The 25,100-nt window shown below is 43.6% G+C and overlaps 1 protein-coding gene across 1 annotated transcript in view; it reads right to left on the reverse strand.

Moving 5' to 3' along the window:
* xpo4 (exportin 4) overlaps positions 1-25,100 on the reverse strand; it is a 151,850-nt gene that overhangs the window by 46,579 nt on the left and 80,171 nt on the right. Inside the window, exons 10-13 of the mRNA XM_034186115.1 lie at positions 16,316-16,492; positions 12,009-12,151; positions 9,713-9,855; positions 5,294-5,471 (exon numbers count right to left, since the gene is read on the reverse strand). Of these exons, the coding sequence (XP_034042006.1) occupies positions 5,294-5,471; positions 9,713-9,855; positions 12,009-12,151; positions 16,316-16,492 (641 nt within the window). The remainder of the gene's footprint in view (positions 1-5,293; positions 5,472-9,712; positions 9,856-12,008; positions 12,152-16,315; positions 16,493-25,100) is intronic.

The raw sequence follows: 25,100 nt of genomic DNA on the forward strand, positions 1-25,100 counted from the left end.
CTGCTCACACATTCACAAATACTTCAAACATTCCTTCACTTCTACAAATTCACACCAGAATCCTGCACAGTACTTCTGACAAAACAGGACTCAAACTTTTTAATGTGCCACAATCAAAATGTAACACTTTTCCTCTTCAGCTTCATGCTAAAACTGCCACAATACTAAATTAAAATAAGCAATAAAAAAATTCCTCTGAAATCATGGGAAAGAAAATAATAAAATAAGTAAACAATGAGCATTACATTGTAAAAATACAAAATAAAGGATGATAAACAATATGAACACATCAGAGTGTGTAAATGTATTTAATTTATTAAATTAGAAAACCGCACAAGACCAAAGAGCATATGTAAAATGCATTAAACATGATCATGATCCCACTGCATTTATAACAGTTAAATTAATGGTTTAAATAGTAAGCTTAAAAAAAGCGGGGGGGATAGTCTGAACGCTATTATTATTTTTACAAGTTCATGTGTTCCAACTGACTTGCATACAGTCTCTGGGCAAAGAACAAAGCACCAATGCCAGTCAGAATGGAAAACCAAAAACAAAGTCACCTCAAGGTCAGTGGACACTGGATAGTTTTAAAAAGAAGAATACGACCCACCACTTGACTTATTTTTTTTATTACATGTTTCTTTCAACTTATTTTTGCACTCTCTAACCTCTGTTCCTCAAAAAGGCATTACGTAGATTAATAACTTTGACAAACACAACCATCGACTCTGATTGAATGAAGTTTTTGTTCAGTTTGATTTGTCTTTGCTCAATGTGTGCAACCGGTGACAAAAATTCATATGTACATCATAAAGATAAAAATAAACAAACAAGAAACGGCAGTCAGGGAATGTAACACCGTGTCTTACATGTCTGACACATGCAAATTCATTCTTTGTGACTCAGTGTTGTCATGTATGTTTCTGTGTGGAGTTAACATTTGATCAATTCTGTCCAAAATTGCACTTTAAGCACTTTATCCTTAAACGCACAATCCTCCCACCATGTCTAATCCAAAAACACTCAAAACGATGAGTTAAACTATTGTGCCTTTGAGTTTGACTTTTCTGTGAGCAACAGAAAGGTGACATATGACTTCATTGTAATGTTTCATAGTTAACACAGGTGTTTCTACAGGCAATTTTCTGAGCGTATTCTAGTAAAAAGGCAGTTGCAGTTTATCTTGCTGACATTCGCCAAAGCTTTGGTAACCTTAAGACAGTCATATTCCTGAAAGATTATTTAATATTAGTGTGGAAAACGTGAATCCACATATATCAGCAATAGGGGAAACACAAACAGAACTCTTCTGATGACTTTGGAGACGAGCTGTAATGCGTTGCCCGATCACATTATGCAGTGATGAAAGTGGGCCATGGGGGGAAAAACAAACAAACAAAAAAACAAACAAAACTACAAGTCTTTGGTAAGGGGCCTGGGGCCTTTTTTGTTGGGTCAGGTCAATTTTTACACCCGAGTCTTTTCACACAACTTGTATCGTGACAATACAAGTTGTGTGAAAAGACTCATCTTTCTCATATTGGCAAGATGACAAAACATAAATCCACAATCTGTCACATGGATTAGAATACAGTGCTATTTCCATTTGATAAAACCACATACTCACTGGAGTGTTACTGTTCTCTCTCTACATTTATCTAAATTATCTATTTAACTTCAGCAATTTGTGATTTTATAACAACTGATAGTGTCTTAAAATAAAATTTGATACAAGTAAAGCTGCATTTACTGTTCCTTAAATCACCAATATAACTTTTAGTTCTTAGGAACTGATTTGGGTTTAAATTGGATTCTTATGCACTTCTATAAATGGGAAACACAATAACACAGATTTTTCCATCCAGTGCTGACGTCGGCATTTCTGAGATACTCACAACTTAAGTGCAAAATGACGCACAAACATTTTTCACATTTTCATTTTCTACGAGCACGTTAAATATTTATCATATTTTCCTCCACATGAATATTTCACGTCCATGTAACAGAAGAAACCATAAAATGCAGATTTAGCAGGCTAACATATCATGTTTGCATAGAGACACTTTGAAGCAAATTCATCTCAAAGACACAGTTTGATTTAAGTGAAATAACTTGAATAACATCAACTGATGATGAATTCCATCCCAAAAAATGATACAATAAAATCAAAGATTTACTGGGGGTGTTAGCTTTTCCGTATAAATGATGATTTAAAAAAGTCAGACCAGCGTTTTGGTCCTTTTGTTCGAACTAGCCCCATTTGAATTTATTCAGGATGAACCTTAAATTGTCTCCCTGCAGCAGAACAAAGTTTCATCCATTTTATTTGTAGTTTCAACATAACACTGAGCTCATTTTAAAATCTGTAACAGAGTCTCTCATTCGCTGCTATGTGGTCAAGCAGCGGTGCATTACATTAATCCTTCAGTCTCAGATCAGGACGTGAAAACGTGAAACTTAATATCCACTGTGACATCTCAGACATTTCCAAACAATTTTACAAATACAACCATCATGAAAGACAGACCACAGACTAAATCAGACACATGCCAGGAAAACAAAAATAACCCTTCTTTTTGTGTGGAGCATTCATGGATTCTGATGTATGCTATCAAAAAATAACCCGGAAACGTTCACCACGTAAGTTAATCCTGGATTTCTAAGAATTTCTGGAAAACTTCCATCACTGATTATGGGTAATAAGTCACCAAGTCTAAGAGCATGCGCTGGTACCATGCCTCACTTTATCTACAACACCACAGCTGGGTAGCTGCTGTCCTGAGCCCCAACTACCCAGGCAGACAAGCGGTTCATTCCCAAAATACTGAATACCTCAAAGTAGCCATTCAAGAGTTTACGAGTTTGGCCTTTTAATTTTTACGCAAGATCAAACATCAAATATCTAACAGAAATGTTATATCAGACTTCCTAATCATGTATAACTGTAGCCATTAGTGTGGCATTCAGTCAGTGAGTTTGCCAATTTTGTGGAACAAACAGGTGTGAATCAGGTGTCCCCTATGTAAGGATGAAGCCAGCACCTGTTGAACATGCTTTTCTCTTTGAAAGCCTGAGGAAAATGGGACGTTCAAAACATTGTTCAGAAGAACAGCGTAGTTTGATTAAAAAGTTGATTGGAGAGGGGAAAACTTATATGCAGGTGCAAAAAATTATAGGCTGTTCATCTACAATGATCTCCAATGCTTTAAAATGGACAAAAAAAATCCAGAGATGCATGGAAGAAAACGGGAAAACAACCATCAAAATGGATAGAAGAATAACCAGAATGGCAAAGGCTCACCCACTGATCAGCTCCAGGATGATCAAAGATAGTCTGGAGTTTGTGAGATGACCCCCAAACTCTGAATTCAAGCCACAGTTCACAGTGAAGACAGTGAAGCATGGTGGTGCAAGCATCATGATATGGGCATGTTTCTCCTACTATGGTGCTGGGAATATATATCGCATACCAGGTATCATGGATCAGTTTGGATATGTCAAAATACTTGAAGAGGTCATGTTGTCTTATGCTGAAAAGGACATGCTCTTGAAATGGGTGTTTCAACAAGACAATGACCCCAAGCACACTAGTAAATGAGCAAAATCTTGGTTCCAAACCAAGAAAATTAATGTCTCGCAGATGTGAAGAAATCATGAAAAACTGTGGTTATACAACTAAATACTAGTTTAGTGATTCACAGGATTGCTAAAAAAGCAGTTTGAACATAACAGTTTTGAGTTTGTAGCGTCAACAGCAGATGCTACTATTATTGTGAACACCCCCTTTTCTACTAATAGCCCAATTTCACAGCCTTAAAAGTGTGCATATCATGAATGCTTGGTCTTGTTGGATTTGTGAGAATCTATGGTACCTTGTTTCCCATGTAACAATAAGAAATATACTCAAAACCTGGATTAATCTATTTAGTCACATAGCACTATTATTCTGAATACTACTGTACCAATCGTACATGTTCAAATCAAATCAGATCTTCATTTGCTCATGTTGTGCAAATCAAGGAATATTTGTAGATTGCCCTCTGTGCATTAATACATAGTAATATTAATGAGACAAATTTAACTCCAAGTTAGCGAAAGATACCATCCAAGCTAACGTCCACAAAATGTCTTGTAAATGACAACAGAGGTGTTATCAGGTTACAAGAACAGCATTTCAGTTTTAGAAGTGTTTATTTCTCGCTTGTTTTTACATAATATACCAGAAACGAAGCAGTTAGCAAGTCGCTAAACTAGGAAGTGATGTCACCATGCTAACCTCTGTAAAATGTGTTATAAATAAACTCGGAGGTGTTAATAGGTTACAAAAACAGTGCCTACTTCTTGCTAGCTTTTACATATGAGAAACATTATATAAACAGACAAAACAAAGCGGTTATATAGAAATCAGCAACTAGCCCGACAAACGGCCCGGCTATGAATTGGGCCAGATACTGGTCTCCATTTTGGAGTGAGATTTCCCACTCCTAAACGACCAATAGGGGAGCAGCGCTTGTGCCACATCAACAAGAGGCTGATGCATGGGCTGACGTCAGCGTCTCAGCCGTGAACCAATTACAGGCTAGGAGAGAGAGGCCAGTAACTGGCCCAATTCAGGGCCGGTTGTCGGGCTAACCAGCAACTGACGTCACAGTGCAGCTGTACTCTAATTGGCTGTCACCCGTGTCACACAAGCACGAAACAGATCAGATAACAGAATGCGACTTTTTAAACCTCTTAAAATTCATCAAGGCTAGTCATCTTCGAACTTGTCCAAGGTCTGTGTCCCAAGAATGTTCCCTGTGAATTTGCAGACTGTGGCAGTAATAGAACTGGACTTACAGTAAGTCCCTTCGGCTGCTCCCTTGTTTGCACTTGGGGTCGCCACAGCAAATCCAAGGTGGATCTGCATGTTGAATTGGCACAAGTTTTACGTCGGATGCCCTTCCTGACGCAACTCCACATTACATGGAGAAATGTGGCAGGGGTGGGATTTGAACCCTGAACCTTCTGAACTGAAACCAAGCGCATTAACCACTTGGCCACCACCCCTAACAGAACTGGACTTATGCTGAACACAAACAGATGGATAGACGCCAGGTCTTCGCAATACCAGATGGCCATATGTTGGCCTCAGGTTTAAAAAAAAAAAGAAAAAAAAAAAAAAGAAAAAAAAACCCAAAACACCTTTTACAGAGGCATGCATATTTTTATTTGCACTTTTGAATGGGCTAGCTGGAGCATCTATCAATTTAAGACGACAGACGTATGTAAGGTTTCATTCTCTGCTCACCTGATGACCGAATCGGTTCGATTACAGCCTGGTATGGAGGAGGCCTTTTCACCAGGTGACCCCAGGATCTGCAGTGTGGTGTTGATGTCAACTTCTGTTGACTGTTTGATGGAGAACTCCATCACCTCTCTGGGGATCAGTGGCGTTTCACCCTGAGGGTCGTCTGCTAATAGATACCCTGTAGAACAAAACAGAAACGATCATTAGCCATATAATTCATGGGTAACAGACTCAATGCTGAGAAAACTGCCAATGTTTTGAGGTTGTGATAACAGTGTGATGAGAAAACTGAAACCCGAGTGCAATTTTCAGCAATGAAAGAGAGGTAAGACATTTTAATTTGTTATTCAAGGGATACCAGAAACCTACAAGTTAAAGGACCATTTGTCTAAACCCTGGATATGAGAAGGTACAAGTACAGTACTGTTAATATTTTCCCTTTTATTCCCCTCAACCTATCAAAACCATTTTTCATAAAAGTAGATAATTACTGTACTCATATCAGCAGGTGAGTTAACAGTGGAACACTTACAGACACCCATCAGTATGTCCTCAACAGGAACCTGTTTTTTGTTTGTTTGTTTGTTTTTTTAATGGTGGAATGAGAACATTTAACCATATATATTTGCTAAATGTAGTGTTTTATTGTACACCACAACACAGAGCGGTCATGAGAACAATGCATCTGTAAACATCTTTTACAGGCGTCTCCTTTGGGCAACGTGGTCCACCCAGTCTAAACTGACAGGAAACCACAACAGTGCCTTGTACATCCATACTGGTTCATTAAATGTAACCCACAGAACTGGGTGGAGTTCACTTATTCTGTCTCATCCACACCTAAAGTGAAACATTACTGAAACACAAAACAGACCATGCAGCAATTTGAAATGCCAAGATTTCAACAATTAATTCAGTAAAGAATTCAACATTTCACTCACACACACACATATATACACATATACATACACATATACATATACAACCCCTGGCAAAAATTATGGAATCACTGGCCTCGGAGGATGTTCATTCAGTTGTTTCATTTTGTAGGAAAAAAAGCATATCACAGATATGACACAAAACTAAAGTCATTTCAAATGGCAACTTTCTGGCTTTAAGAAACACTATAAGAAATCAGGAAAAAAAATTGTGGCAGTCAGTAACGGTTACTTTTTTAGGCCAAGCAGAGGGAAAAAAATATGGAATCACTCAATTCTGAGGAAAAAATTATGGAATCATGAAAAACAAAAGAACGCTCCAACACATCACTAGTATTTTGTTGCACCACCTCTGGCTTTTATAACAGCTTGCAGTCTCTGAGGCATGGACTTAATGAGTGACAAACAGTACTCTTCATCAATCTGGCTCCAACTTTCTCTGATTGCTGTTGCCAGATCAGCTTTGCAGGTTGGAGCCTTGTCATGGACCATTTTCTTCAACTTCCACCAAAGATTTTCAATTGGATTAAGATCCGGACTATTTGCAGGCCATGACATTGACCCTATGTGTCTTTTTGCAAGGAATGTTTTCACAGTTTTTGCTCTATGGCAAGATGCATTATCATCTTGAAAAATGATATCATCCCCAAACATCCTTTCAATTGATAGGATAAGAAAAGTGTCCAAAATATCAACGTAAACTTGTGCATTTATTGATGATGTAATGACAGCCATCTCCCCAGTGCCTTTACCTGACATGCAGCCCCATATCATCAATGACTGTGGAAATTTACATGTTCTCTTCAGGCAGTCATCTTTATAAATCTCATTGGAACGGCACCAAACAAAAGATCCAGCATCATCACCTTGCCCAATGCAGATTCAAGATTCATCACTGAATATGACTTTCATCCAGTCATCCACAGTCCACGATTGCTTTTCCTTAGCCCATTGTAACCTCGTTTATTTCTGTTTAGGTGTTAATGATGGCTTTCGTTTAGCTTTTCTGTATGTAAATCCCATTTCCTTTAGGCGGTTTCTTACAGTTTGGTCACAGACGTTGACTCCAGTTTCCTCCCATTCGTTCCTCATTTGTTTTGTTTTACATTTTTCGATTTTTGAGACATATTGCTTTAAGTTTTCTGTCTTGACGCTTTGATGTCTTCCTTGGTCTACCAGTATGTTTGCCTTTAACAACCTTCCCATGTTTGTATTTGGTCCAGAGTTTAGACACAGCTGACTGAACAACCAACATCTTTTGCAACATTGCGTGATGATTTACCCTCTTTTAAGAGTTTGATAATCCTCTCCTTTGTTTCAACTGACATCTCTCCTGTTGAAGCCATGATTCATGTCAGTCCACTTGGTGCAACAGCTCTCCAAGGTGTGATCACTCCTTTTTAGATGCAGACTAACGAGTAGATCTGATTTGATGCACGTGTTAGTTTTGGGGATGAAAATTTACAGGGTGATTCCATAATTTATTCCTCAGAATATCTGAAATGACTTTAGTTTTGTGTCATATCTGTGATCTGCTTTCTTTCTACAAAATTAAACAACTGAATGAACATCCTCCGAGGCCGGTGATTCCATAATTTTTGCCAGGGGTTGTATATATATATATTTTTTTTTGTTTTGTTTTTTTTCTCTAGCAAGTTTAATTTCCACCATAACCTGGCCTCTACATGAAGTACAGTAGTGTTCAGAATAATAGTAGTGCTATGTGACTAAAAATATTAATCCAGGTTTTGAGTATATTTCTTATTGTTACATGGGAAACAAGGTACCAGTAGATTCTCACAAATCCAACAAGACCAAGCATACATGATATGCATTTTCCTGATGAAAATGGGACGTTCAAGACATTGTTCAGAAGAACAGCATAGTTTGATTAAAAGCTGATTAGAGAGGGGAAAACTTATACGCAGGTGCAAAAAAAGTATAGGCTGTTCATCTACAATGATCTCCAATGCTTTAAAATGGACAAAAAAAATCCACAGACGTGTGGAAGAAAACGGAAAACAACCATCAAAATGGATAGAAGAATAACCAGAATGGCAAAGGCTCACCCATTGATCAGCTCCAGGATGATCAAAGATAGTCTGGAGTTACCTGTAAGTGCTGTGACAGTTAGAAGACGCCTGTGTGAAGCTAATTTATTTGCAAGAATCCCCCACAAAGTCCCTCTGTTAAATAAAAGACATGTGCAGAAGAGGTTACAATTTGCCAAAGAACACATCAACTAGCCTAAAGAGAAATGGAGGAATATTTTGTGGACTGATGAGAGTAAAATTGTTCTTTTTGGGTCCAAGGGCCGCAGACAGTTTGTGAGACGACCCCCAAACTCTGAATTCAAGCCACAGTTCACAGTGAAGACAGTGAAGCATGGTGTTGCATGCATCATGATATGGGCATGTTTCTCCTACTATGGTGTTGGGCCTATATATCGCATAGGAGGTATCATGGATCAGTTTGGATATGTCAAAATACTTGAAGATGTCATGGTGCCTTATGCTGAAGAGGACATGCCCTTGAAATGGGTGTTTCAACAAGACAATGACCCCAAGCACACTAGTAAACAAGCAAAATCTTGGTTCCAAACCAACAAAATTAATGTTTTGGAGTGGCCTGCCCAATCCCCGGACCTAAATCCAATTGAGAACTTGTGGGGTGACATCAAAAAAGCTGTTTCTGACGCAAAACCAAGAAATGTGAATGAATTGTGGAATGTTGTTAAAGAATCTTGGAGTGGAATAACAGCTGAAAGGTGCCACAAGTTCCTTGACTCCATGCTTCGCAGATGTGAAGAAATCATGAAAAACTGTGGTTATACACCTAAATACTAGTTTAGTGATTCACAGGATTGCCATAAAAGCAGTTTGAACATAATAGTTTTGAGTTTGTAGCGTCAACAGCAGATGCTACTATTACTGTGAACACCCCCTTTTCTACTAATAGCCCAATTTCATAGCCTTAAGAGTGTGCATATCATGAATGCTTGGTCTTGTTGGATTTGTGAGAATCTACTGAATCTACTGGTACCTTGTTTCCCATGTAACAATAAAATATACACTCAAAACCTGGATTAATCTTTTTAGTCAGATAGCACTACTATTATTCTGAACACTACTATATATGAAAATGGGGGCAATAAAAGCCACATCCAAATCCATGCACTGAGTGTTCATGCAATGCTAATAAAAAAAGTGTGCTTCATATCAAGGACCTCAAGTCTGGACTAAAAAATAGAAAATTAAAAAAAGAGAATATTAGCAAAAACATAACTGAGAATATTATCAAATGATCAGAAGTGACCAGCACATTCGGACTGTATACATTTTTTTTTCTCTCAACACTACGTATCTCCATCTCCACCCATACAATTATTAAATTTACATAAATCCACCATGTTTCCTGCACAGAACACAGAAAAATACCAATTTCAGCTTACAATCTACAACACTCAGATCTTTTTGCTGACCTGAGACAAGTATGAGCCAGTGGATATCCTCATAGAGGTCATCTAAGACTTTGCGGTCCACTGATCCAGGATCAGATGCCATTAGATGTTGCTGGGTCCTCTGCAGTTGACCATGTAGCCGAGTCACACGGTCCTCCAAAAGGCTGCAGGACAGGAGGCAAAGGTAAAATGTCAAAATATGAAGGAGAAATAAAAAAGTTTTTTTTTTTTTTCTTTTTTTTTTAGTATACCTAAGAACATCGTCAGTAAACATTATGGCTAACGTGTGACAGTGTTGGAATCCATTTCAATTCAGTTTGAAACATACTTTTAATTCTGCGTACTGTAAAATAGTAAATTCCATTTCTTGACAGAAAGAGTTATGGTTTTATAGTAGAGGCGATAATGAAGTTTATAGCAAAACACTGGTGCTCTAAAGATGGTATATGGTCTATTTGTATAGTGAAATATCGCCGGTTTACAAATGGTATGAAGTGTATGGACTCATATATATATATATATATATATATATATATATATATATATAAAAGGCTATTTCCTGTAGCCTCTCCCAATACACCACCAAGAAACTCTCCGAATCAGACAAGATGTTCTTTAGTTATTTTGCAGAAACCAAAAAGATAGCACCCACGACAACCATACAGGATGACAGACAACCCCAATTTTCAAAAGGAGCCTTCCTCTCGCCTCCCTCAATACACGCCAAGTCAAGTCTGAGAGCCTGTGCTGGTGCTGCACTTTGCCACATCCACAGCCCCAAGGAACTGCATTGGGTCCTGGATGGCAATCACCCAGGCAGACAACCGGTCCATTCCCACATCTCTAAAATAGCCATCTACCTGCCACAGCCAGGTGAAGCACCAGCATCCCCTTGGCTTTCTCCAGCTACTGGGGTCCTCATCACTCAGGCACCTGCGTGCTGCCGCATGCACAGAGAAATGGGCCACATGGTCAAAAATGTCATAGCTGAAGCTCCCTCACAATGCATGTGATCCTCCTCATCCTAGTCTCTTAGTAACCGCTTGTTTAATACAAAGCCATTGCAGCAGTACCCAAAGATCCTTTGAAGGCACCTAACACTAAAGGCATCCAATCATCACCTTAGGTTAATGGTTAGCATCCAAGTCTCACATCCATAAAACAAGATGGGCAGCACCATGAGCCTAAAGACTTGGACCTATATTTGCCTGCAAAGATATCGGCATCACCAAACACTTCTGTCCAATGATCATGACTCTGCAAGCTCTTCCCAGGCACCTCTTGATCTCAAAGGTCGAGGACGCAGATAATGTATGTTACTACTGAGATAAGTGAATATCTCTACAGGTTCAGCTTTTTCACCAAATACAGATATACTTCTAATGGCTAAGTTTGAAGCCACCTGTTTTACAATAGCAGATGGCTCAGTGAGACAGGAGTTGGTATAGTAGATAGACAGGTCAACTCCCAAACAGAGACAGAAAAAATCCTGACAAATACCTAAAAAAAACAAAGAAAAAAAAACAATGCCCATCTCTTCCCCATTATTTGATATGTGGCCTGGTACTGGTTAACACCATCAATCTTGACTAATATTTGCAGGTGACCACAAAGACATAGAACACATTTTTAGGAGGAAAGTTTTATTTGAATGAGCAAGGAGGACTACCTCAAAATTCTTCAGCAATACCTCGAATCAGCTTGAAACTTGGACACAACTGAATGTTTCAACAGGAAAATGATCACAAATACACACAAAAAAAGGTTGTGGTTTTTAGGAATGACCCTCCCAACACCCTCATCTCAGTTCGATCAAAAATATTACAACTTTGAATAAAACAATTAATGCGCGGAAACCAAAAAATGTAACTGCAAGAAGCCTGGCAAAATATAGAACCAGAGTTATCCCAACAACAAGCATCTGGTCAATGTGACACTTGCTAAGGGACATTCCACCAATTATTAGATGCACACTAAACCCAAAATAATGAAAACTTAATTGAAATGATTTTTTCCCCTTTTAATTAAAGTCATACAATCATTCTGTCCCCCAAAAAGAACAGTTCAAAGAAATCATTGAAAGTCTGATATTACATTGTCATTTCATGACCACAAGTGTATGTAAAATTGTGGCCATAACAGTTTGTTTTCAAGGCATAGTTGGAACAAATATATATGAAACAAATATGACATGAGATCCAGAGGATTCTGAAGGAGCAATGAACAAGTTATAGCAGAAGGGATATGAAGCATCTCATAATTCAGAACGTACAGTATATAGATTCATCTGTTCATCAGAGCCGTGTTGAGTGTTCACCTTGTGAGCAGGGGCACACAGTGGTCAGTGGCTATACGTCCGAGCACACCAATACTGGACAGCTGATCTGAGAACAGCTCTCTGTCATCCTCCTGCAGCTCGTTGATCTCTTCCTCATCATGAGATGTGATGCCATTTGCTGACTGTGGAGGAGGCAAGGTGGATCACAGATTAGAGTTATCAGAGAGGGAAATTATGGTTAGCAGCAGGAACGCGCAAAAGACGACTAGCAAAAGAAGCAAACAAATCAATGCCATGCAGGCACAAGGCTGGTTTGAGTTCTTGTTTAACATTTTTATTCTAATTCAACTGAACCAATTTAAATGAGGTTAAATAAAGATGTGTAGCATAGTAATACCTCTTCTGCTGTGCTAAAATTATTTGAAAACTCAACTCAACTTGCTAAGGGACATTCCAGGGAACAGAAGAAAAAGTAAAGCCTACATCGGCGCTGAGGCCCCTGGTGCCCGAGCTAATCCACAGATATGGTACAACTCCCTCCGGATGGGCTGTAGTGTCCCCAGCCAAGGCTGGCACCCACATACAGCTGGGTGGACTGGGGCAATGCAGATGAAGGGTCTTGTCCAAGGACAACGACAGCGGGACTGGAATCGAAGCCAGGTTAACATAAGCTTTGTTCAGGCTGCTAGCTGAAAGCAGATTTAAAGGACTTCTGACTCAAACCTGATCAGACTGATCATATAGAGCAAGTGGCAAGATCTGATTTCTGTGTCCTTGCTGTAACCTTCACCTGCCATCTAATCCACACTGGTTGCTATAGTAATGAAAACGCACATCAGTCACACGACTGTACTGAATGAAAAGAAAAAAAAAAATCACCCAAAAACTGTCACATATAACGCAGTGTGTAATAATAGAGCTTAAAATATGTGGGCAGACTGAGGAGAACAGTAGTTGAAACACTGCTGTGTAAATATGCGCATGAGACTCCTGCACATGTGGGTGTTCACTACAACATTTGGTGGTGTTTCAGATGTGAGACATCATCTGAGCATTCTTTTGTGGAGGTAATTTTAATTTTATAGGCTAGTTTGAGCTTGTGTGTGTGTGTGTGTGTGTGTGTTCCTGTGAGGTGACAGAAGCAGAGTCAGACGTCATATAAAGCTCTCCATGTTATAGTCATAATTTGAATTGCATTTCATACTCCCTTTGAATGAGACTTAAAACAGATTAAAAAAAAAGATTTCATGTGTTTTTTGCCGTCCAGACTTGTAACATGGAATCTGTTCAAACTGGATGTGCACATAAATAGAATTTTTACTAGCAGTCTGAACAAGGCCATTGTGAAGGTCATCAAGCATCAAGATGGATTAAAAAAAGGAGACGGACTGCATTTCTGTCTATCAGAAATCTCAAGTGATTTACAAGGATGTCTCACATTCATTTCCTCAGCCAAGGTCAGTGGCCATTTTTACAACTGGGCAGACAGACAAGGCATACTGTCTTTTATAAGAACACAGACAGGCAGCCCGAGTGGGATTCAAAACCAGGTCTACATATTCAGTTTACAAATAAATGTAAATTCACCACATTACAATAGACCTATCTTGAGAAAGAACTGTCGTGAAAAGTAGAGGAACAGGATTTCGAGGACTCACTGACATTTCAATCCCCCTGGTCTTTTCCCAAAAACGATGTGTAGGGTAGACTTTTAACGTTAATTAATCAAGTTTCATTTTGATTTGTTTCTGTTTTCTTAGAGATTCATGCAAAAACAATAAAGGTCTTGGCCAGATGTGTCACCAAAATCTAAAATATAAAGCTGTCCGCGTGTGTGTTTGCTATGCATAGCCACAGTAATTAAGCAATCGACACCAAACTTGTTATGGTGACTGGAGGCACCAAGGGGGAGGTCACTGGTGCCCTTAGGTTGAAAACGTATGTGCGCGAACACACACACACAGTCAGCCTTACACAGTGAGGAAAATAAGTATTTGAACACCTTGCGATTTTGTTCTCCCACTTAGAAATCATGGAGGGGTCTGAAATTTTCATCTTAGGTGCATGTCCACTGTGAGAGACAATCTAAAAAAAAAATTCCAGAAATCACAATGTATGATTTTTTAATAATTTATTTGTATGTTACTGTGGCAAATAAGTATTTGAACACCTGTGAAAATCAATGTTAATATTTGGTACAGTAGCCTGTGTTTGCAATGACAGAGGTCAAACGTTTCCTGTAGTTTTTCCACCAGGTTTTCACACACTGCAGCAAGGATTTTGGTCCACTCCTCCATACAGATCTTCTCTAGATCTTTCAGGTTTGGAGTTTCAGCTCCCTCCAAAGATTTTCTATTGAGTTCAGGTCTGGAGACTGGCCAGGCCACTCCAGGACGTTGAAATGCTTCTTATGGAGCCCCTCCTTAATTGCCCTGGCTGTGTGTTTGGGGTCATTGTCATGCTGGAAGACCCAGCCATGACCCATCTTCAATGCTCTTACTGAGGAAAGGAGGTTGTTTGCCAAAATCTCACAATACATGACCCCATCCATCCTCCCTTCAATACGGTGCAGTCGTCCTGTCCCCTTTGCAGAAGAGCACACCCAGAGTATGATGTTTCCACCCCCATGCTTCACGGTTGGGATGATTTTCTTGGGGTTGTTCTCATCCTCTAAACATGGGAAGTGGAGTTGATTCCAAAAAGCTCTATTCTGGTCTCATCTGACCACACAATGTTCTCCCATGCCTCCTCTGGATCATCCAGATGGTCACTGGTGAACTTCAAATGGGCCTGGACATGTGCTGGCTTGAGCAGGGGGACCTTGCTGCCCTGCAGGATTTTAAACCATGACAGCATCATGTGTTACTAATGGAATCTTTGGGACTGTGGTTCCAGCTCTCTTCAGGTCATTGACCAGGTCCTTCTGTGTAGTTCTGAGCTTTCTCAGAATCATCCTTACCCCACAAAAGGAGATCTTGCATGGAATCCCAGACCGAGGGAGACTGACAGTCATCTTGTGTTTCTTCCACTTTCTAATAAATAATCATAACAGTTGTTTTCTACCAAGCTGCTTGCCTGTTGTCCTGTAGTCCAGCCCAGTCTTGTGCAGGTCTACAGTTTTGTCCCTGGTGTCCTTAGACAACTCTTTGGTCTTGGCTATGGTGGACAGGTTGGAGTGTGATTGATTGAGTGTGTGAACAGGCGTCTTTTATACAGGTAACAAGTTCAAACAGGTGCAATTAATACAGGTAAAGAGTGCAGAATAAGAGGGCTTCTTAAAGAAAAATTAACAGGTCTGTGTGAGCCAGAATTCTTGCTGGTTGGTAGGGGGTCAAATACTTATTTGCAGCAGTAACATACAAATAAATTATTAAAAAAATATATCATACAATGTGATTTACGGATTTTTTTTTAGATTATGTCTCTCACAGTAGACATGCACCTAAGATGAAAATTTCAGACCCCTCCATGCTTTCTTGCAAAACTGCAGGGTGTTCAAATACTTATTTTCCTCACTGTATATTAGATCATGACCTGCTCACTGGAACCCTTATTTTCACAGTTCATGTGGTACTCAGGTCAGGTAGCAGCATCACACTTTACTATTATGAAGTAGCAGCTGCCGAGGGTGCACTTTAATTACAATCTAAACAGGCCAGCACGTTGCGTGCGAGTTAAGGTGCGCGTTTTTTCAATTAAAATGTGTACGGCATGCCATAGCATTGCAGTGATATGACATACTGTCACCTTTTTATCATTCACTTGAGTTTCATGAATGTCACAAATTGCTCTATGAAAATAAATGACAACAACATCCACACAATGCAACGCAACTTACTACACCTTAACTAAAGTGACATGAAATATACAATGACATGGATAAAATCCTTCTTTATTACTCATGCGTAGAACGGGTAACTCAGCCAGTTATTTATTAATTTGACTTTTGCTCACAGTTTAATGAAACCTAATCAAACCGTGGGAATGGATTATACACGTATGTTGTCTGCAAATATAGCACATCAAGCATTGGAAATCTGGGCCTTTAAAGGCAGGCAGATTACTGCCCTTCTTTCGTCTGCTCCCCTTGTGGATTTGAAACAATGGAAACAGCCACCACACCCACCTCACACAAACTCTTTATGGAAGTCTGGTGGATTTTGGCTACATGTGAGTGTGATCAATGATACCATTTCCATGTGGTCATTTATGATATTATTGCCAAAACTATCAGGAAATATTGTAACATAATTTCAAGTCTATACTTCTCATCCCTAATCACTATCCTGTGTCTGTGGTGAAGGTGAAGACAATGTGTGTGTGTCTACTCTGTACTCATATCTCACCAGATTACGTGTGCCATCAGGTGCAGCCAGGTGACATTGAATGTACGAATTGAAGACCTGGATTGCCGGCTGGACAAAGCAGCCACGAGAAAAATGCTCTTCATCCTGCACCAGCGTCAGCCACGACTCCAGCAGTTTGTCGTAGGCCTCCATATACACCATATCATCCTTATCCAGCTGCAGCACAGAAGTAAAAAAAAAAAAAACAAAACAAAAAAAAAATTTTTTAAAGATTTTCCCAACAAGACAAGTCATATCTGTTAGTTTGTCTTTCCAGACACACAGTTCATGTTGTCTCAAACACGAGTCACCAGTGTCATAAAAGACCAGAATTAAAATCTTTAAAAATCAAGTTTGCAGTTTACAAGGTCACGCTGACTTCCTTCACATTCAAGTCTGCATAAATGCAATCGCACTGCCAGTAAAACCCGACACAAATGTCTCTCAGTTTTTGGATAAGAGACACAAAAGAGGTGGAGCCAAAGCAAAGACCAATTTAGAAACGACAGAAATGAAACCAAATTTCCAAAATGTATGCAGTTTTTAAGGAACACCTTAACAGAACACGGGGGGGGGGGGGGGGGGGGGGGGTTACAATAAGTAAACATATGGCAGTAGCTGCAAATTAAGACTGCACTGCAAAGGCTGCTTGATGCCCTACTTCATATGACCCAATATATAAAACACAAAACAAAATAACTCTAAAATGCACAACCCATCTGTTTTTTAAGGGGGGGTGCACATTATGCTCCATTCCAAATGTGATTGATTAGTATCCATGACTTCACAATGAAGTCACAGAGAAGTCGAACAGTCAAAAACACCATTGCCGACTTATGTATGTTGCATATGTACCTCGTACACACGCCACTGGCCATTTTATTAGGTACACTTGTTCAATTGCTTGCTAACACAAATTTGCACAAAAATGCATTAATTGCTGCCAATAACATGGCAGCAATTCAATGCACTGAGATATCTATAGGTGGTGAAGACGATTTGCTGAAGTTCAAACCGAGCATCAGAATGAGGAAGAAAGAAGATTTAGGTGACTTTGAACGTGACATGGTTGCTGGTGCCAGACTGACTGGTCTGAATATTTAGAAACTGCTGATCTACTGGAATTTTCCACACAGAATCATCTCTAGGGTTTACAGAGAATGGTCCAAAAAAGAGAAGATATCCAGTGAGTGGCAGTTGTGTGGATAAAAATGCCTTGCTGATGTCAGAGGTGAATGGGCAGACTGGTTGAACGGACGGCTACGTGATGCTATGATGTCAATGTGGATCAACAGCTGAAGAACAGCTTGTTGAATCTATGCCACAAAAAATTAAGGCAGTTCTGAAGGCAAAATGGTGGATCCAAACCGGTACTAATACGGTGTACCTAATAAAGTGGCCTGTGAGTGTATATTGTGGTGTGTGGAGCGTATAGGGTATTATGCATCAGCCCTCTAATGTCTTTCATTTTCCTTTTTGGTTTTTCCCATGTTGAATGAACAATTTAAATAAGAGTGAAGGAGCAGCTGCCACATTATGGCCCGGTCACACGGCATAAGAGGATTCCTGAATGAAGCGAAAAAGTAAAAAAAAAAAAAAGTCACAAATAGTTGAGAAAAGGTGGATGAACAGGCTTTATCACCGAATAGCCCGCGAATCAAGAGTGCAAAAGGGATAAAAAAGGAACTAAATGAAACCGAAGATAACGTTCATCTCCACGCTTTAAAACAAATGCGCCTGGAGCCACTGCTGGTGCAGTGTGAGTCTGCATCTCTGCGTTCCAGGACTCAGCGCTGGGATTGAGCTCAAACTGCCTGAGTCCCGGAGAAACTGCAAATAGAAGCACGTGATCCGACCCACTGTGGAGATCTGTGCGCATGTCGGTGGATCCACCTGCTCCGGTTCCTCGACCAGAACAAAAGAGGGATCATCTCCATCATCAGAATCCTCACTGTCTGGTTCAGACTCCGACGACATGCTGCGCACTTGCTCCAATTTCAAAAAAAAAAAAAACAAACAAAAAAAAAAACTGAAGTGCTAAACATTTATATGATGCCTCATTTTTACAAAAACACCACTACACTAACCACACACGCTAAATACTCCATGCCAAATATTTCTCAAATTCCAAAACTCTAATCACCATCTGTACATCTGAAATGTGCACATACTCAGCGTTTTTCACATGTCGTTGCGTTCGTACATTTGCTTGCAGCTGCATGTTTGCTTTTAATGTATGCGTTCTGTCATGTGTAGGACTTGCCGCACGCCTGCCTTCATTTTTTTTTTTTTGGCTTTTCAGAAATGCACTCCGTTCTCATAACGGTAAAGCAAACGGCACTCAGGTTTGAAGATGTACAGCGGGACACACTGCTTACTTGTCAGAGCTGGGAAGATCAGATCGCAAAGTTCAGAGTCCTTCTGTGCCACCCCCCAAAAAAAGTAGAAAGAAATTGCCATTTAAACTCACAAGCAAACTTAAAACTGTCCGTCTCTTGTTTCACCACAGAGTGAGAGAAAGAAATAGTGCCGTCTCTTTCTCTGCAGTATTTTTCAAAACCGTGGCGTTTCTGATCACCGGAGATGCGGCTGTGTGATCAAGCAGTCAGTCACATGCACACACGCAGGTTTGATTACCAGTTCTGATCACAGACGCACAGGCACTGCGTACATGGATCACATACACACATGCGCTTCACCTTCTCTCCAGCTGATTCACTCTGGATGAATGCATTCAGTGTTTAGATGTGTTGTAGCGCACATATATGCGCGCACAAAAGGACTGCATCATTTTAGTGACTCAAACGTTCAAATGACTCAAACACTGGGTTTTCTGTTTTCATATGATTGATCTAGATAACTAGATAACGATTTGTTTCACAGTGTAATCTTCACGTGCCTTAACTAAAGCACTCCCTCTGCTGAATAACCTCTAAATTATTTACACATTATTCACTGTGTTTTTAGGAATCCGCTAGCTTAGCACAGCTACTACCTCTTAGCCGATTTAGCATGGCGGCTTCTCCTGTCTCTCCCGCACTTTTCTGCTCTGGGTGTTGTTGTGAAAGTGTAGGAACACGGACCCACAACAGGGGGCGCAAATGAACGGACAATGGAGGAAGTCAAATAGCACTTTTACTGTTGTGAAATAAGCACAACAAACACAACAGATTACAATAATAGACAATAAAGTCAAATCACAAAGGTGTCATGTGGGCAGGCTCGAAGATAGAAGACGTCTGTCCAAAGCAGAACCGGAACCACACGATTTCCTCCGCCACCGAACCCCGGGAATACTGGAGCCGCCAAGTCCCGAACTCCCAGGTGGCCACTGCCTCCGCTTGTAGGATCTGGTACTGCTGGCGAGGAACAAAAACAGTCAGATGTGGGTGCGCCTGCACCCAGCAACACGTATGGTGGAAAAACTACCTCCACCTCTCGTCAGGAAAACACTGGTTAGTGCAGGAATGTGAGTACTTATCCAAATGGTCCAATACAGTCTCCTGCTGTTCTACTCACTATCTGCGTAAAGGCAACAAAGTATTATGGTCAAAAAGAGAACACGATTGGCTGAGTACGTTACCTCCTTGGTAGAGCGATATCTCGGCAAAGAGGTGGAGATGACGTCTTGCTGATATACCGATGCGGATCAGATGACTGGTAACAGCTGTCATAGGTGACAGCTGTCACCCCGGCTGCTCCTGTGAGGTGGCAGCGCCCTCTGGTGCCTGGAGCCAGCACTTCAGGCAGGGTGCCCTCTGGTGGTGGTGGGCCAGCAGTACCTCCTCTTCAGCGGCCCACACAACAGGACCCCCCCCTCAACGGGCGCCTCCTGGCGCCCGACCAGGCTTGTCCGGGTGGCGGCGGTAGAAATCGGCCAGGAGGGCCGGGTCCAGGATGAAGCTCCTCTTCACCCAGGAGCGTTCTTCGGGTCCGTACCCCTCCCAGTGCACCAAATACTGGAAGCCCCGGCCCATCCTACGGACATCCAAGAGCCGGCGCACAGTCCAAAACGGCTCGCCATCGATGATCCGGGCAGGAGGTGGTGCCGGACCCGGAGTACAGAGGGGTGAGGTGTGATGCGGCTTAATCCGAGACACATGAAAAATGGGATGGATCCGCAGTGAGGCTGGAAGCTGAAGCCTCACCGCGGCTGGACTGATGACCTTGAGGATTTTGAATGGACCGATGTACCGATCCTGCAGTTTAGGTGAGTCCACTTTGAGGGGAATGTCCTTTGTTGACAACCACACTTCCTGCCCTGGCCGATACGTAGGGGCTGGGATCCGCCGACGGTCTGCATGGGCTTTCGTCCTCATCCGGGCCCTCAGCAAAGCAGAACGGGCGGCACGCCACACCCGACGGCACTTCCGCAGGTGGGCCTGGACCGAGGGCACACCGACCTCTCCCTCAACCACCGGAAACAAAGGAGGCTGGTACCCCAGACACACCTCAAAAGGGGAGAGGCGGGTGGCTGACGACACCTGGCTGTTATGGGCATACTCGATCCAGGCCAAATGGGTACTCCAGGCCGCCGGGTGCGCGGCTGTCACGCAACGCAGGGCCTGTTCCACCTCCTGATTGGCCCGTTCTGCTTGCCCGTTGGTCTGGGGATGATACCCGGATGAGAGACTCACCGTGGCCCCCAGTTCCCGGCAGAAGCTCCTCCAAACTTGCGAGGAGAACTGGGGACCGCGATCGGAGACGATGTCTGTTGGAATCCCATGCAGCCGGACGACGTGGTGGACCAGGAGGTCCGCTGTCTCCTGGGCAGTCGGGAGCTTCGGGAGGGCCACGAAGTGGGCCGCCTTGGAGAATCGGTCCACTATCGTGAGGATGGTGGTGTTGCCCTGGGACGGCGGGAGGCCCGTGACAAAATCCAGGCCGATGTGGGACCAGGGGCGATGAGGCACGGGCAGCGGCTGGAGCAGTCCCGATGCCCTGCGATGATCAGCCTTGCCCCTGGCACAGGTGGTGCAGGCCTGGATATAATCCCGGACGTCGGCCTCTAGGGACGCCCACCAGAAGCGCTGCCGGACAACTGCCACGGTTCTTCGCACCCCTGGATGACAGGAGAACTTGGAGCCGTGACAGAAGTCCAGGACTGCAGCCCTAGCCTCTGGTGGGACGTAAAGTCTGTTCTTCGGCCCAGTTCCGGGGTCCGGGCTTCGTGCCAGGGCCTCCCGGACGGTTCTCTCTACGTCCCAGGTGAGGGTGGCCACGATAGCGGACTCCGGGATGATGGGTTCCGGTGGATCCGACAACTCCGTTTTGACTTCATCTTCATGTACACGGGACAAGGCATCCAATCTCTGGTTTTTGGTCCCGGGACGGTAGGTGATCCGGAAGTCAAAACGGCCGAAGAACAGTGACCAGCGGGCTTGCCTGGGGTTCAGCCGCTTGGCGGTCCTGATATACTCCAGGTTCCGGTGGTCAGTGAAAACCGTGAATGGCACGGACGTTCCCTCCAACAGATGTCTCCACTCTTCAAGAGCCTCTTTCACCGCAAGGAGTTCTCGATTGCCGACGTCATAGTTCCGTTCGGCCGGGGTCAACCTGCGGGAAAAATAGGCACACGGGTGAAGGACCTTATCGGTCTTTCCGCTCTGGGAAAGCACAGCTCCTATCCCTGAGTCCGAGGCGTCCACTTCAACCACTAACTGGCGACAAGGATCGGGCTGCACCAGAACGGGTGCAGACGAGAAGCGCCGTTTCAACTCCTTGAACGCGGCATCGCAACGATCCGACCAGGTGAAGGGGACTTTTGGTGAGGTCAGGGCTGTCAGGGGGCTAACTACCTGACTGTAGCCCTTAATGAACCTCCTGTAGAAATTTGCAAAGCCGAGGAACTGTTGCAGTTTCCTACGGCTGGTAGGTTGGGGCCAGTCTCTCACCGCCGCGACCTTGGCCGGATCAGGAGCAACGGAGTTAGGGGAGATGATAAACCCCAGGAAGGACAAAGAAGTGCGGTGGAACTCGCACTTCTCGCCCTTCACAAACAGCCGGTTCTCTAACAACCGCTGCAGGACCTGACGTACATGCCGGACATGGGTCTCAGGATCCGGAGAAAAGATGAGTATATCGTCCAGATATACGAAGACGAATCGGTGCAGGAAATCCCGCAAGACATCATTAACCAATGCTTGGAACGTCGCGGGGGCGTTTGTAAGACCGAACGGCATGACCAGGTACTCAAAGTGACCTAAGGGGGTGTTAAATGCCGTCTTCCACTCGTCTCCCTTCCGGATCCGAACCAGGTGATACGCATTTCTAAGATCTAGCTTAGTGAACATTTGGGCTCCATGCAGGGGCGTGAACACTGAATCCAACAAGGGCAATGGGTATCGGTTACGAACCGTGATTTCGTTCAGCCCCCTGTAATCAATGCATGGACGTAGTCCGCCGTCCTTTTTCCCCACGAAAAAGAAACCTGCACCCATCGGGGAGGTGGAATTCCGGATCAACCCGGCAGCTAAAGAGTCCCGGATGTAGGTCTCCATTGATTCGCGCTCAGGTCGTGAGAGGTTGTATAGCCTGCTGGACGGAAACTCAACGCCTGGAACCAAATCAATGGCACAATCGTACGGGCGGTGCGGGGGAAGGGTGAGCGCCAGATCCTTACTGAACACGTCCACAAGGTCATGGTACTCCACCGGCACTGTCCCGAGATTGGGCGGGACTCTGACCTCCTCCTTAGCCTGGGAACCGGGAGGAACCGAGGAACCTAAACATACCCGATGGCAGGTTTCGCTCCACTGAACCACTACCCCGGACGGCCAATCGATCCGGGGATTGTGTTTTAACATCCAGGGGAACCCGAGAATCACGCGGGAGGTGGCAGGAGTCACAAAAAACTCGATCCCCTCCCGGTGGTTCCCTGACACCACCAGAGTTACTGGAGGTGTCTTATGTGTGATTAGAAGGGAGTAGGGAGCCATCTAGTGCCCGTACTTGCACAGGTGAAGTAAGTGCCACCAGAGGGAGCCCTGCCTCCCTGGCCCATTTGCTGTCTAGCAAATTCCCTTCAGAGCCCGTGTCCACCAGTGTTGGGGCCTGAAGGGTTAAATCCTCATAAAGGATTGTAACTGGGAGTCGTGTGGCAATATGGGTGTGTCTCACGTGAATGTCTTGGCCCACCCCTAGCCCAGTTTCTAGGGGCGGGCGTTGGTGTTTAACCGCTCGGGGCCCTCACCTGATGCTCTATTGAGCCACAAACAAAGCACGCTCCGCGGACCAGCCTCCTCTGTCTATCCGGTGGTCTAAATGTGGCCCTGCTCGTGTCCATAGCTTCATCAGCAGGGGGAGCTGTAACCACACGGAGCGTAGGGGCCGTGGAGCGTAGGGAGGGCGGAGCTCGGTCGGAGCTGGAAGGGAGAGGGACGGCGCGTGCCCGGCCACGCCCTTCGTCTCGTTCCCGACGACGTTCTTCTAACCGATTGTCTAATCGTATAACGAGATCAATAAGCCCATCTAAATCCCGCGGTTCGTCCTTAGCCACCAGGTGCTCCTTCAGGACCAACGACAGTCCGTTTACGAAGGCGGTGCGGAGGGCAGTGCTATTCCAGCCGGACCTCGCAGCCGCGATGCGGAAGTCGACTGCATAAGAAGCTGCGCTCTGGCGCCCCTGTCTCATTGACAGCAGCACGGCTGAAGCGGTCTCTCCTCTATTTGGGTGATCGAACACTGTTCTGAACTCCCTCACAAACCCATCATATGTCTGAAGGAGCCGTGAATTTTGCTCCCAGAGCGCTATAGCCCAAGCGCGTGCCTCACCGCGAAGCAGATTTATCACATAAGCTATTTTGCTAGCATCAGTCGCGTACATGACGGGACGTTGTGCAAAGACGAGCGAACACTGCATAAGAAAGTCCGCGCACGTCTCCACACAACCCCCGTACGGCTCTGGAGGGCTTATGTATGCTTCCGGGGAAGGTGGGAGGGGTCGTTGAACGACCTGTGGAACGTCACTGTTACGCACAGGGTCGACAGGAGGGAGAGCCGCAGCAGCGCCCTGAGGGCGCGCTTCCACCTGCGCGGCGAGAGCCTCCACCCTGCGGTTAAGGAGGACATTCTGCTCGGTCATTAGATCCAACCGAGCCGTGAAGGCGGTGAGGATTCGCTGCAACTCACCGATCATTCCTCCTGCGGACGCCTGTGCACCCTGTTCTTCCATTGGCCGTTCAACAGCCGGTTGACGCCCCTCGGGATCCATGACGTTGGCCGAGATATCCTGTTGTGAAAGTGTAGGAACACGGACCCACAACAGGGGGCGCAAATGAACGGACAATGGAGGAAGTCAAATAGCACTTTTACTGTTGTGAAATAAGCACAACAAACACAACAGATTACAATAATAGACAATAAAGTCAAATCACAAAGGTGTCATGTGGGCAGGCTCGAAGATAGAAGACGTCTGTCCAAAGCAGAACCAGAACCACACGATTTCCTCCGCCACCGAACCCCGGGAATACTGGAGCCGCCAAGTCCCGAACTCCCAGGTGGCCACTGCCTCCACTTGTCGGATCTGGTACTGCTGGCGAGGAACAAAAACAGTCAGATGTGGGTGCGCCTGCACCCAGCAACACGTATGGTGGAAAAACCACCTCCACCTCTCGTCAGGAAAACACTGGTTAGTGCAGGAATGTGAGTACTTATCCAAATGGTCCAATACAGTCTCCTGCTGTTCTACTCACTATCTGCGTAAAGGCAACAAAGTATTATGGTCAAAAAGACAACACGATTGGCTGAGTACGTTACCTCCTCGGTAGAGCGATATCTCGGCAAA

The sequence above is a fragment of the Thalassophryne amazonica genome, chromosome 14 (assembly GCF_902500255.1).
Source record: "Thalassophryne amazonica chromosome 14, fThaAma1.1, whole genome shotgun sequence".
NCBI classification, from domain to species: domain Eukaryota; kingdom Metazoa; phylum Chordata; class Actinopteri; order Batrachoidiformes; family Batrachoididae; genus Thalassophryne; species Thalassophryne amazonica.